Here is a 14,314-nt window from a genome sequence, read left to right as displayed (position 1 = left end):
AAGCTTGGGAAGACAAGGAGAGAAAAGAGGGAGCTTCAGTCGTGGGAGGGAATGGCAGATGGTTATACGTACAGTCGGAGAAAATAACACACAAAAAAAGAGGTACTCTAGCAAGGGTGCATTCTGGCTAGACTGTAACCAACACGTTCAGCTCAGGATGGATGGATATTGGGACCCATACAAAACTCCATCAGATAAGATCAGGTTCATGGTGGCCAAAAGAGACTATTGACCATTCGAATCCACCGACATCGGTAACATTAGGGAATAAACCGAACCAGAGAACAGAACTGGACCAACAGAGAAGCGAAGCCAGAGGGGACAAGCAAAGCAAGTTGGCTAGAGAGATCTCGGGACGCGAGGGTTCCAGTGAATGCAGCCACTCTGTCGTTAGTTCAGGCCTCGAACGCCGAGTACCCAACTTTTGGGTGGAGATGGCGTGGACGAAAGCACCAAAAGAGGCATGGACAAGGGGTCACGAAGAAGAGAAAGAAATTTCATAATCTAATCTGATTGATCGATTAGATCGCGTGAGACTTGCGCTATTTTTCTCTATTTTTTTCCTTTTCTCTGTTGACGCAGTTGCCATCTGTTGATCTGTTTCTTGACGGATAGTGGGAGTATAACAGAATGCATTTCGGATCAAATTAACCACAATCCTACCTACGTCAGGGATCAATTTGGTTGATGGATTGAGGTTTTGCCCACTGTAACCTCCGCTTTTGCAGCGGGTCTCACTCTGCAGCTTCCAGCACTTCATCTCATCATGTCCTGATCCTTCACCCTTTGGGGGCAATTTTTATTGCTAACTGCTACGTGACCACAGCATCCTTTGACAAGGATTCTGTTCAGCCGCTTTTATCGAGCTTCAACCAACATATCGGAACACTCTAAGCTAAGAAAACCCTGCATCGTATCTGGCGACGTTCCGAGCTTGGCGCGCTAAGAGTCACTCATTCTTCCACTCATCAGAAGAACTGCTCATTTCTACATCTTGGCAAGATACCAACAATTCCTTTACTACGTAGATGCTCCATATGGCAGATTACTCAGTCGTCGGTAGCCCTACTGGCCATTACCATATGTGGCCAAGAGTGCATGGCGAGGCTTGATTCTGGGCTCACTTTTTGTAATGACAGCCAACGGACATCCCACCACAAGAGGTCAAGTTTCTTTCCCAGGGGTCCGAACCAACAACGGGTAGTGGGAGTAGAACAAGTCACTCCACCGTCAGCCAATTGCAAAAGGACCCCTGAAGTGATGTATCGCTAGTCATTTGATCAGTACGAGATCTAAAGTTGCTGCAAGCCCTCGGGGATGAGGAATATTTCCGTCTAAACAAGCTTAAATGAAGGACGTGCAAGCGGCGCATTCTCGTCCAATTCTCGGGACACCAAATAGACTAAAACTAATAGAAATGAAGACGAGACGCCGTATTGAGTATAGAGGTCCCCCACGCCAATGCGGCGTTACGAGAGACCAAATTTGGGCATCGTCGGTTGCGGGAGGAACATTACCACAACCAACCATTAACCCGAGAGCTCATTCAGCTTGCTCCAGCACTAGAGTAGGGAAGGCTTTGACCTTTGCAAAGTGCGATAAGCGGATCGCTTTGTGGCAATCGAAGTAGATCTATCCTTGATGTGATATGTAGCCTTGAAGCCTTTTTCTGTGGTTGATCTTGACCATCAAGTACGACAGATCGACACTGCAATTGAGACTTGGCAAACGTGCAAAAGGATTGCTAATCGGCTAGATCGGATCAGCGCTTGGCCGTTGTCTTGGCAGAGTTATTCCCGTGTGATGTTGTAATACCTTGCGAATTGCTTCAGCGCTGTGCCTCATAGTTGCGACTCACTGCCAAGAGGATACATACTATGTACAGAGTACAGACCAACAATATTCTGATTGACAAATTATGTTTTAAAAAAGGCCGCTAACACTATTTACTCTAATGAAGCTATAATACTGCTCCATCTACCAACTTTTAATGACATGTCTTCATTATTTACAGCTTGGGCTCAAAGCCAAAGGTCGTGCCAGCCACACGAGGCTTGCCCTGGTTGAAGGGGCAGATCTGGAAGAAGCGCTCGCGAGAGATCTTGACGAGGTTGGATCGCTTGTGAGGCAGATCCATCCACTTGTCCTGGTGCAGACCAAAGATCATCTCGTACTTGAGGACACCCTCGCTCGACAGACGAGGCTCACCGACAACGTTCTCAGTGCGGTGGTCGTCGAGGAACTCATAGTGCATCACGCTGGGCCACCAAGCCATGACACGGTACTGTCCGCGGAACTTGTCGTTACCGACAAGTGAATGCCTACCGCGGTCAAAGTCGAGACAAGCGTAGTGCTGGCCCATCTTGTCCTCCTTGGCCCAGTACAGCTCAAAGTAGGCGAATGGGATGTCGTTGAAGTAACCCAGCACGGCGAATTGGTGAGGGTCTTCATGGATGTTCTTGAGATATGTGCGGTGCTCATCAAGAGTACCAGTCTCCATCCAGCCTGCAGCCACGCGGGGGTCGTTCTGCCATGTGTTGAACAGACGCAGGTGCTCAGGATTCTCGTAGTCGAGAGCGATGAGGTTGAAGTGCTCATCAAGAGATGGGATGTAGCGGCTGTAGAAGCAGCTTCCGGCATCAGGCTTGGGTGTTCGGCGCGGGTGACGCAGAAGAGTAGACTCGGAGGTAGGTGTCATCACGTAATCCAAATGAGGCGTCACGTTCAGGGAGTTCCAAGTAGGAAGCCAGATGGGTTGCTGACCCAACGGAGAGGCGCATCCCTGCCAGAAGGCGCTTCGAGAGACAAGCACCTCAACGCCGGTGCTGGGCGCAGGCTCAACGCCCTTGGGAGGTTGAGGCATGTTGATGGCCACCATGGAGCGGACGAGAGCCTTGGCCAGCTCCTCAGCCCCAGAGCCCTCGAGGCGGAGACGGAATTGCTCAACATCGAAAGTGTATGAGAAGAAAGTGTACAAGAACATCCAGGTCTGGGCGAGTGTGGGTGTCTCCTTCTCCCAGCTCAGCGACCAGACGGGACTTCGTCGCGCGCGCGCATACTCGCGGTTATCAGAATCAGGAATCTTGTCAGATTCCGCAGTTGGGATCTGGGAGAAGACTAGGCTATCACCGTGAAGAGCCTTGGGGAATGGCTTGCCATCCTTTGCAGACTCATCTTTGCGCAGACGATAGGACTGCTTGTTCTCAGCGACGGGTTCAAGATAGTATGTTGTGAGATAAGGCTCAGGCAGCCTAATCTTGATTGGTGACTTTTGCTGGAAGGGTTGTGAAGACATTTTGGGGTGATTAATCTGAACTGTTTGTTTGTTTTGGCTGCTATCAGACAGACAATGCGATCTTTGCATCTCCAGATTTTATTTTGCTACTTATTTATACCCCACTGAACCGATTTCGGTATCAGGTCCAATCAGATCTGATAAGATCAATAGCCATTTCAAGGCCAAGAGTTACAAAACACGGTAAACTTGGCCGATGCCTCCGCGAGTGAAGAAGCCGATGGCGACAAGCAGGCATCTTGCGTAGGGGAGTCTCTGTATTGTAAGTTGAAGGTCCATAAGAGAGGACCCTTGTTCTCGTGGGTCAAAGGTGGTCAAAGATGGTGCCCTGTTTGTGCCGATTACCCGCCAGCCCCCTACAAGACTGCAGTCATGGTGCCACTAAAAGGACGCTAAGTGGGCGATGTGTGCGCTAATTAAGGCACCGTCAGGAGCTGTTGTGGGCTCCGAGATTTTCCATTATTTTTCCAGCTTAAGGTCCACTCATAAAATGTTGATGAGGGTGAAAACGCGAAGGAGCACAACACATTCGGAGGCAGTACGTATGTGGTATAATTTTCTGCGTTCTCCAGTTCTCCATTTCCAGGACACAACAACTTCTTGGTTGCCCCATTCGTAATGTACCGAATGTCACCGAGGTTGTGGAATTTATGCATGTTTCTTAGTTCAGTCGTGATGACATACACGCCACAATCCATAGTATGGACGGAAACTCAAACAGGTTGGTCGTAATATTGGCCTCCATTACTAGCGATAAATCAGATAAGATCAGATTGATATACTTCTTCAATCTTGAGTACATGACGGGCGACGTGAGTAGCATGAAGCGCCATGTCACCCCAACGTGTCAAGGTACAGGGTAAGTTTTCCAGCACTATTTTGACACAAGACATTTCCTTTCGAGACGCGTCGCAGTTGTAAATTTAGACCAATAAGTACTGTGTTTAATAGTAATAACTTCTTCTTTAATATGAAATGCGATGTTGGGTTCTTTGTCACGAATTGCGTTGTGGTGAGCAAACGCGCAAAGGAGTCAAGGCGTTATAGTTTAAATTCTGATGTCCAGCATTTGTAAAAGGTAAAGAATGTAAATCAGTTACAGAGAAACGCTAGGCGGTCTAAACAGACGCGACTTTATCTATACGATTCGGATTTATCACGTCAAATTGGCCCAGCTCTGGTGTTTTGTGCTGAAGCTCATCATACCAAAGCGCGTGGAAAACATGCTGTAGCTTTGGTTGTCCAACAGGTCGGCTCCAGCTCTTTGAGGTCTTGATTGAATCGGTCGCGATACATTCATCCAGTAAATGCTGTTCTCATGAACGCCCAAGTACTACGTAAGGGGCTTGTAATCTCTTGCGACAGCGGAGACTCACGACGACCGACCGCGATTAACGCGCGTTCTTGGCTGAGGCGTTACAGAGTACAAGCCAGCCCTACCCACCGGACGCCCAGAAGGCTGTCGCACTCACCACGCAGCATGGCTGGACCTGAACATTGGTATGAATCGTTCGTCGACCGTTTGTATCATATTCTGTGCTCAGGGCATGGATAACAATCGGTTCGCTCTTGTTTGTTTGGGTGACAGCAATCGCGTGTTGAAATCGATGACGGAAAGGCGAAGAGGCTCGATCGAGGGTGCGCAGAGGCTTCCGTCCTCTAACTACCGATAATTAGCACCGGGAACTGAGAATTAGCCAAGCCTGCCAAGGTCTAAAGCAAGCCACAAAATGGACCTTCACTCAGACCGTCACCAGTTCTGGAGCTCTGAATATGCTCGCCACTTCTAAGATGTTGCTCAGAGGGCTTCTTCGTCCTAAGCCATGATATTATCGGGTAGGATCATTGCAGCAATTGTAGCTCTCTCTTGTCTACTTGAGCTCAAGTCCCCCAGACCACTGATCATCTCCGAGCTCTCACATCGAGCGTCATAGCTCTTGTGAAAATTCTGCTGGATCCAGTCCATCTCTATAGACCTGCCGATCTCGGTGCTAAATTATGCAGCATCATGCACGATCGCAAAAGAAATTCATCGATTCATGTGACATGTGAAGACATGACCCTCGTTATCAGATGTGATTGATTAGATTCTTCAAACGGTTCATTCCGTAGCTCTGGCGCCAAAAATGACCGGGGCGATATGTACTGGAGGGGTGTGTCGGAGGCCAAAGAACAAGGATCTTTAGGGAGTTGTTCCTTTGAGAACACCAACGCCGGCTGGGGTTGCATTGTGCCGTTTTTTATCTGATCGGAACAAATTCTTATGGTGGTCCTGGCTATTGAGATCCCTCGGCTTCATCAGATAAACCCTGTGAGAAAAGATCCATCATCGGGTGCATTCTGGCATTGCACATAAACACTCTGCTGCAGAGACAGACACTCACTGTAACGCATACCGCTATCTTCCAGCGACTCTATCACTATGGCGCAGCACACCTTCAACAAACAGCCACCACCACAAACCTACGGCCTTGTGTCATTCCCAGCACAACATGTCATGCTTGTGGTCTTTAACAGACCCAAAGCTCTCAATTCCATGACCAGCGACGCAGAGTATGAGCTTGAAGCCCTTTGGGAGTGGTACGACAACGAGCCTTCCCTCCGTTGCGCCATCGTTACGGGTGCTGGGCGTGCATTCTGTGCAGGCATGGACCTCAAGGAATGGAACCAGATCAACCAGCGCAAAAGAGATGGCATACCCGAGAAGCGACCGATGGACCCGCCCACGACGGGATTTGGCGGCCTCTCGCGTAGAAGCGGAAAGAAACCCATCATCGCTGCTGTTAACGGCTTGGCTATGGGAGGCGGTTTCGAGATGATTGCCAACCTCGACCTCATTGTAGCTGCCAAAAGCGCTGTCTTTGCCCTGCCGGAGGCCAAGATTGGTGTCGTCGCTAATGCGGGTTCCCTGCCGAGACTAGCCAGGACCATTGGCCGCCACAGAGCGACTGAGATGGCCCTGACAGGACGGAGCATTAGCACTACAGAAGCCCGTGAGTTTGGCATCCTGAACGCTATAACCGAAGACGCTCCAGCGGACTGCGACGTGCTGGAACGTCCAGTAGTGAAGAAAGCCCTTGAGTTCGCGGCTGCAATCATCAGCAACAGTCCCGACAGCGTGATCGCGTCCCGGGCTGGTATCCTTGCTGGCTGGGAACATGGGAGCGCCGAGAATGCAGTACGTGTGCATCGTCAGACGTGGGACTCTGTCATGGCGGAAGGACACAATTTCCATGAGGGCGTGCAGGCCTTTGTGGAGAAGAGGAGCCCAAGATGGGTGGACAGCAAGCTATGATGCAGTTTGACGGCGGTTTGAGGCATTTTCTTTCTTTCTTTTTTTATGTATTATACGCATCTTTTGGTACTTATTTTGTCCACATGAGAACTAGTATTAGCGGTACTTGCAAACATGGCAAAGCAAAGGTACAGTCGGCATGTGAGGCAAAATAGTCAGTCATTCGGACTCGATGGCTTTTTTGGTGTGACGCCATCTTTTCTTTGGCGTGGAGGGTCTTTTTAGAATCATCCTTGTCAATCGGATCAGATAACTCAGTCAACTTATCAATCACCCCACTAGAAAAGTTCGCCTCGACTTCATTTAGAACCTTGGAATCCATTATTCATCGCATCGAGTCTCCGCCAGCGTGTCGATTATTACTACTCTCCGTATAGTAACGGGACAAAAGCGACCCTCCTTCCTTGGGCTGCGATGGATAGTGTAGTGGAGGCCCAAAGAGGCTGCAAGTCGACAATTTGAGCGATGGTTGATAACCAGTGAAGGGTCGTTGCCAACGTCGTTTTGCAGCTGTTAAAGCACTTAATTCACAAACAAAAAGGTCATTATCCATTACCAGGCCTCTGGAAATGTCTTGGAGCCCACGTTTCACACTGCAAGATGGTTCTATGCGAACATGCGATACCCCCAGACACAACAAAATAACCTCAATCATCAACCCAAGCTCCATGCCGAAGCCACCCACTCTCGGGTTTCTTGAATCCACACTCACTAAATCCCGTAATGGAGCTTCTTCAAATGTTTAGCCAAGGCGGCCTTCTTCAATCGCCTCGCTAACCCAATTGCAGCATGGCCAGGGTCCATCGAGCGTGGGTCTTTTGCCATCATTTCCATCTCGTCACATCCTCTACCTCGATTCAAGGACGGATTAGCGTCCGAATATCAGCAAATGGAAGGTGACAATCTCTTCAAGATGGACACCCATAACACCCTCCGAAGTCGCCCGCGACGAAAGTGCTTCAATAGAGGGGACCCTGGAATGAAATGGCACTCTTGAAACCACCCTGCTCGAGGGCATCAAAGGTCCCAGTCCCTGCCTTGTCCACGCCGGTCAGAACATACCCCCCACATGCGCTTTATACGGGATGGAGAAGATGAAGACATAGGGAAAGCTCTGTTCCGATACGTAATGAGGTTCCTGCATATTGAGCCCGTGGATGCAATAAAAATAGTGGAGGCGTTCATGTGAAGTCTGGTGATGACTCCAAAGAAGTTGCAAACGCACATTTGTCTGTCTTCCCACGTCCCATCGCACAATATTCCCAACAACTGGGATTTTCGGAAACAACTTTTCCAAATAAGAATACATACTAGAAATCTTGTAAAAGAGAGACAAGATCGAATATGACAGAACTTGAGTTACCTGCGAAGCCAAATGCGCCGCAAACAAAGAGTGTGCGTCATGAAGTGCCTGTTCTGCGCAAACACCACGAACAAGATACCCAGGAGCTTGAGATACTACTGTTAGCATGGTCGCTTCTTTTGTATCGTCATAACCATGGAAATCACATCGAGTTTTCTTGGGGATTGACCGAGATAGGATCATCCACATGTCACACCTTCACACTCAACACAGCCAAGCTGCAATGGGATGGCAGCAACTCTGTCGCATCAGAGCTCGAAGCTCTTAGAACATATCTACAGCAACATGTACCATCGGAATTAGCATACAAAAGGGACGGCTACAGGTTCTTCTTTAATGACGAGCCTGCGCAAGGTGACTTGGTCAACCAAATCACCGAAGACGGCGATATCTCAGTGAACTGGGTAAGAACTCGTCATCTTGTCCACTTGGACACATAGACTAATAAGGCATGCAACACAGGGAAATGTCCAAATTCAAGCAACACTAGAAGATGATGCTCTCTGCCTCCAACCGACCTGGCGCGAACCTCTGGGCGCGGAGTTCCTCACAAACCACCTTGCCCAAGCCTTTGTCGAAGTCCTCAACACAACCCTCACCGACCCCGACGCAACATTATCCTCCGCCCTACCACTAGGAAAACTAGACAAGTCCGTGATATGGAACTGGAACAAAGACCTTCCCCCACCAGTGCCGGAGTGCATTCACACTCTGATCGCCGAACAAGTCAGATTGCGCCCCGATGCTCAGGCCATTTGCTCTTGGGATGGCGACCTGACATATGCAGAGATGGACAATCTGTCTACACTGCTCGCGCAGCATCTCATTGACCTTGGTGTCAAGAACGGCGATATTGTTCCCTTGTGCTTTGAGAAGTCTAGGTGGACGACAGTAGGTGTCATGGGTGTCGTTAAAGCTGGCGCAGCTTTCGTGCTCATGGACCCGAGCCAGCCCATCCAGCGACGACAGGTTATGGCGCAGCAAGTAAAGGCGACACATATTCTCACTTCAAGAGACCAGGCGAAATATGGACCTGAGATTGCGCCTGAGGCAAAGCATGTCATTGTTGATATGGAAACACTTGACTCACTCGCCAAAACCATTGAGGATCCTCTTAGAGAACTGCCACAAGTACCACCCGAGTCGCTTCTGTATATTATCTTTACTTCTGGAAGTACTGGAACTCCCAAGGGAGTGATGCTCTCTCATGAAACATACACTGCTAGTGCTCTTGCGCGAAGCACAGGAATCGGATACTCAAGCATCTCGCGATCGCTTGACTTCACTTCGTACGCTTTTGATGTCAGCATTGACAGTATTCTATGCACGCTTATTCGCGGCGGATGTCTTTGTATTCCTACAGACATGGACCGTGTGAACGATTTGAGCGGCGCGATCCGTCGTTTGAAGGTTAACATGGTTAACATCACACCCTCGGTCGCTCGTATCTTGGATCCTGATATTATCCCATCATTGAACAGTCTTGGTATCGGTGGTGAGGCTTGCTCGGCCGGAGACATCGCCATCTGGGGCCAGCATACCCGAATTGTCATCGGTTACGGTCCCGCTGAGTGTACCATTGGATGCACTGTCAACCCTAGCGCAGCAGGCAGGCCGTACGTCAGCATGGGTCCTGGTACTGGCGCATGCATCTGGCTTGTCGATCCTGATGATCACAACAAGCTTGTACCAGTTGGCGCAGTTGGAGAATTGCTCATTGAAGGTCCTATTGTGGGACAAGGTTATCTTGGAGATCCCGAGAAGACGAAGGAGGCTTTCATTCACGACCCGGATTTCCTCCTCGCTGGCGCAGATGGCATCCCCGGAAGACAAGGCCGTTTATACAAGTCAGGCGACTTGGTTCGATACGATCCTGATGGCGAAAATGGCTTCATCTTTGTCGGTCGCAAGGATACACAGATCAAGCTTCGCGGACAGCGCGTGGAACTAGGCGAAATTGAGCACCACATCAAGAACCTGCTCCCCTCCGGAGCTGAAGTTGTCGCTGAGATCATCGCACCAAGAAACCAGAACAAAGAGTCAATGCTTGTGGCTTTTGTCGCAGACCGTGAAGCCAAGGATGAGGGAGATGCCCGTCATATTGATTTCCCACCTCGTTTCCGTGAGGCCCTTGAGACACTGAATGACAAGCTCTCCAAGGTCCTGCCAGTGTACATGGTTCCTACTCAATGTATTACCCTCTCCAAGATTCCTTATCTTGTGTCTGGCAAGACGGATCGCAAGTCGCTGCGTGCTCTCGGCGCAGAGATCTCCGCCAGCATGCAAGCCTCCGCAGCCGCGAACGAGAGCTCTGAGATTCGTGAACCACAGTCCGAGGCTGAGCTGTTCCTGCGTGACTCGTGGTGTCGCTTGCTTGGTCTTGAGAACAAGCAAGTCAGCACCACGCACAACTTCTTCACATCAGGTGGTGACTCAGTCCTTGCAATGAAGCTCGTTCCAATTGTTCGCGACTGGGGTTACACGCTCTCTGTCGCCGACATCTTCAACTACCCGGTCCTTTCCGACATGGCCAAGTCTATGCAAAAGGGCGACAACAGTCAGGGAGTTGATATGCAAATCCCCGAGTTCTCTTTGCTCAAGGATGACATGGATCGTGAAGCTCTGTGTGCTGAGGCTGCTGAACACTCTGGTTGTGATGTCAGTGCAATTGAGGACATTTACCCTTGTGCGCCCATGCAAGAGATTCACATGGCCTTTTACACGCGATCAAAGGAGAATTACGTCGCGCAGCGAATTGCAGACATTCCTGCTTCTAGCTCAATTGACAAGCTCAAGTCGGCTTGGAATGTCGTTTACAAAGAGAGCCCAATCCTTCGCACACGTATTGTTGAGTTTAAGCAACATGGCTTCATGCAAGTTGTTGTCAACGAGGCCCTTCAGTGGGATGAGGTTGACTCAAGCTTAGAGGAATTCATTGAGAAGGACAAGAAGGAGCCCATGTCGCCCGGCGCACCTCTCTCGCGCTTTGCTATCGTCACCGACAAGGTTCTTGACAAGCGTTACTTCGTCTGGACAGCTCACCATGCTATCTACGACGGATGGTCAACAGACCTCATTGTCGAGCATGCACGCGCTGCATACAAGGGCGAAGAAGTGTCGCGACCTGCTCAATTCAAGCACTTCATTCGCTATCTCGCCGAAGATTCGCGCGAGTCCTCAAAGGATTACTGGAAGACCCAGCTTGCAGGTGCCACTGGACCCCAGTTCCCCTCTCTGCCATCACGTTCTTACATCCCCGACCCTACGTCATTGACTGAGCGATTCATCAAGCTTGACAAGGCAGCCAAGTCGGACATCACCATCGCTACTGTCATTCGCGCGGCTTGGGCTTTGCTGGCGTCGCAGTACTCTATGAGCGATGATGTTGTGTTTGGAGAGACCTTCATGGGTCGAACCATTCCTCTCCCTGGCGCTGAGTTGATTGAAGGTCCTATCTTGGCTACAGTCCCAGTTCGTATTCGCCTTGATCGCACAACAACTGTACAAGACTTCCTCCGAGCCGTTCAAGAACAAAGCGTCAAACGCGCCGCTCACGAGCACCTTGGTATCCAGCACATCCGACGACTCAGCGAAGACGCTCAGATTGCTTGTGAGGTCACCATGGGTCTCGTCGTCCAGCCTCAAGATCCCGATCCTATTGAGACTGAGAATGACGCTCTTCCATCATTCCGAGGCGGTGACGCTGCTCTCGAAGCTCTGCACTTCAACTCATATCCTATGATGCTGGCTGTGTCTATGCAAAAGACGGGTTTCCGGCTCTTGGCAAGTTTTGATTCGGAGCTCTTGAGCCATGTGCAAGTTGAGCGTGTGTTGTCGCAGTTTGAAGTTGCTATCAACCAGCTTCGCGGTGACATGTCGCGCTCATTGAACGAACTCACATGCTTGGGCGAGGAGGAGCTTGGACAGATTTGGGAAACGAACAAGCACGCGCCTGTATCTCCCAAGGATATCTCCAGGTTCTTGTCCGCTGGCGACAAGTACCCTACTGTGCAATATGTCCCTTGGGTCGTTCAGCCTGGTAACGAAAAGCTTCTCATGCCTCTGGGAAGCACTGGAGAGCTCCTACTCGAGGGCGCCGGTTTGGCTGGCGATAATGTTATTGATGCTCCCGAGTGGCTCAAGGAGGGTGCGATGGGATACCCAGGACGACAGGGCAAACTGTTCCGTACTGGAGATCTCGTCAAGTATATTGATGATATGAGCTTGGCATTTATTGGTCGGAAAGATGCCATGACCAGCGTAGATGGACGCGTCGTGGACCTCAACACTACAGATCTTGAGCTCAAGCGACTTCTGCCCAGCAACGCCAAGGCTGTCAGCAGACTTGTTGTCCCTAAGGGCTCCAGCAGCCAGACACCTGTGGTGGTTGCGTTCGTTCAAGAGACATCTACTAAGGATGCTCAATTGCTCAAGCTTGGCCTTGACACCAGTGATGCTTCAATGCCCTTATCGCAGGCTATTTCTGTTAAGCTTGCGACTGCCATCATCAGTCTTAACAAGGCCATGGTTGAGACTCTGCCGCCCTACGCAATTCCCTCGATCTGCATTCCTCTTGATGACTCTGCTAACATCAGTTCAATCGACAATGTTGCCGAGAACATTACTTTGTCGCTGGTAGTCGAGCTGCGCAAGTCTTTCGCGTCGCTCAAAAAGACCATCGCCGACACCATCGTCTTGACCACAAAGGAGCGCGTGCTTCGCGCGTCGTGGTCCAAATTCCTTGGCATTGAAGAGGAAAAGCTCTCGCTTGATGACAACTTCTTCCGCCTGGGTGGTGACTCAATTGTGGCCATGCGCATGGTCTCGGCTCTGCGACAAGAAGGATACCGCCTCTCTGTAGCGAGTATCTTCCAGAACATGCAGCTTAGAGGTATGGCTGACTCTCTGGTTGAGATCTCAACAGAGAGTGACGATTTAACTAAGAAGTACACTGCCTTCTCATTGCTGGACACGAAGGATGTCGACGATTTCTTGGTGAAGGTTATCCAGCCTCAATTGGCAGACCCAGAGTGGAAGATCAAAGACGTTCTGCCCGCGACTGGACCTCAAGCTGGCGATGTCAAGCAATCAGTTTTCGCGCCACGAAGCTCCGTTCAATACAACATGCTCTACTTGGATCAGTCAATTGACACTGCCCGACTGATTGACAGCTTCCAGTACCTTGTTTCGCAGCATGCCATTCTTCGAACCGTATTCGTTCAGAGTGAAGGGCAGACTTTACAGGTCGTGCTTGATGACTTGAAGGTGCCTGTTACAGAACAAAGTGCTGAGGGCTCAATTGACGCCGCTGCCAAGCAGCTCGCTGAATCAGATGTCAACAGCAGCACCGATCTTACTCATGGATCTTCCTTCATCCGCCTGTTTGTTCTTCGTGGTGAGACTGAGAATGCCTTCGTCATCCGAATCTCTCACGCTCAGTATGATGGTGTTTCTCTGCCCGAGCTCCTCCGCCAACTCGAGCTTCGATACCGAGGCCTAGAGATTCCATCCTCGGAGCCTTTCGAGACCTACATCCAACATCTTTCCGCCGTCAAGCCTCAGAACGTCGAGTTTTGGCGCAAGACTCTCCAGGGATCCTCATACACTGAGATTGCCCCCCCTGCGGATGCTCAGAAGAAGACCGCCTTCATGACAAAAGATGTGGACATTTCTGGAGCCTCGCCCAACACTACACACGCGATGTTGCTCACTGCAGGTTGGGCCAAGGTCTTATCGCAACACCTTAACGTGTCTGACGTCACTTTCGGTGGTATTGTGTCCGGTCGCGACGTCGATGTTACTGGCATTGACACCATCATGGGCCCCTGCTACCAATACCAACCTGTGCGCGTCAAGTTCGAGGATAAATGGACAGCAACAGACCTCTTGGACTCAGTACGAAGCCAGTCCCTCGAGGGAAGTCAGCACGCCACGCTTAGCTTCCAGGAAGTCCTCAAGGAATGCACGGATTGGCCATCGGAGACTCCCTTCTACGGATCCTTCACGAATCACCTCAACAAGGAGTTCTTTGACTCAATTCCCTTTGCGGGTACAAAGTGTCGCGTAGACTACTCAATTCCTCACCCCGAACCTGCGACACCGCCTCGTGTTGTGTCATTTTTGGAGGATGATAGGACACAGATTGGAATTGAGGCTGATGAGGAACGTCGGGAGTTCTGGGAGGCTCGACTGAGCGAGCTAGCTCATGTTATTGAGGGCTTCATCAAGAATCCTGAAGCTTTGGTCTAAGTAGATAGCCTTCGTTTATGTTTGCAGCAGTCGTTATTTGTATGACAAAGAGTTTTTATTATTTTTAAACTGTGATCCACGTCATGCGTGTCTTGTCAAGATAATTTGCAGC

At 50.1% G+C, this 14,314-nt stretch overlaps 3 protein-coding genes across 3 annotated transcripts; 2 read left to right on the top strand and 1 right to left on the bottom strand.

Annotated features, from left to right (window-relative positions):
• Nucleotides 1-2,008: 2,008 nt before the first annotated feature.
• On the bottom strand, nt 2,009-3,295 carry FSST1_007919 (acyl-CoA N-acyltransferase; the record flags this gene model as incomplete). Its single annotated transcript, XM_083224751.1, has 1 exon — nt 2,009-3,295. The coding sequence occupies one exon, from the start codon at nt 3,293-3,295 to the stop codon at nt 2,009-2,011; it is 1,287 nt and encodes a 428-aa protein (XP_083083880.1).
• Nucleotides 3,296-5,717: 2,422 nt separating this feature from the next.
• FSST1_007918 (ClpP/crotonase-like domain-containing protein) lies at nt 5,718-6,590 on the top strand (the record flags this gene model as incomplete). Its single annotated transcript, XM_083224750.1, has 1 exon — nt 5,718-6,590. One exon carries the CDS (start codon nt 5,718-5,720, stop codon nt 6,588-6,590), a length of 873 nt encoding a protein of 290 aa, XP_083083879.1.
• A 1,344-nt stretch (nt 6,591-7,934) lies between these two features.
• On the top strand, nt 7,935-14,202 carry FSST1_007917 (uncharacterized protein; the record flags this gene model as incomplete). The annotated part of the gene is made up of 2 exons (XM_083224749.1): nt 7,935-8,357; nt 8,416-14,202. The coding sequence occupies 2 exons, from the start codon at nt 7,935-7,937 to the stop codon at nt 14,200-14,202; spliced, it is 6,210 nt and encodes a 2,069-aa protein (XP_083083878.1).
• Nucleotides 14,203-14,314: the final 112 nt, after the last annotated feature.

The sequence above is a fragment of the Fusarium sambucinum genome, chromosome II (assembly GCF_050947815.1).
Source record: "Fusarium sambucinum isolate potato_lamoka chromosome II, whole genome shotgun sequence".
Lineage (NCBI taxonomy): Eukaryota > Fungi > Ascomycota > Sordariomycetes > Hypocreales > Nectriaceae > Fusarium > Fusarium sambucinum.
This window is presented reverse-complemented; position numbering and strand designations above follow the sequence as displayed.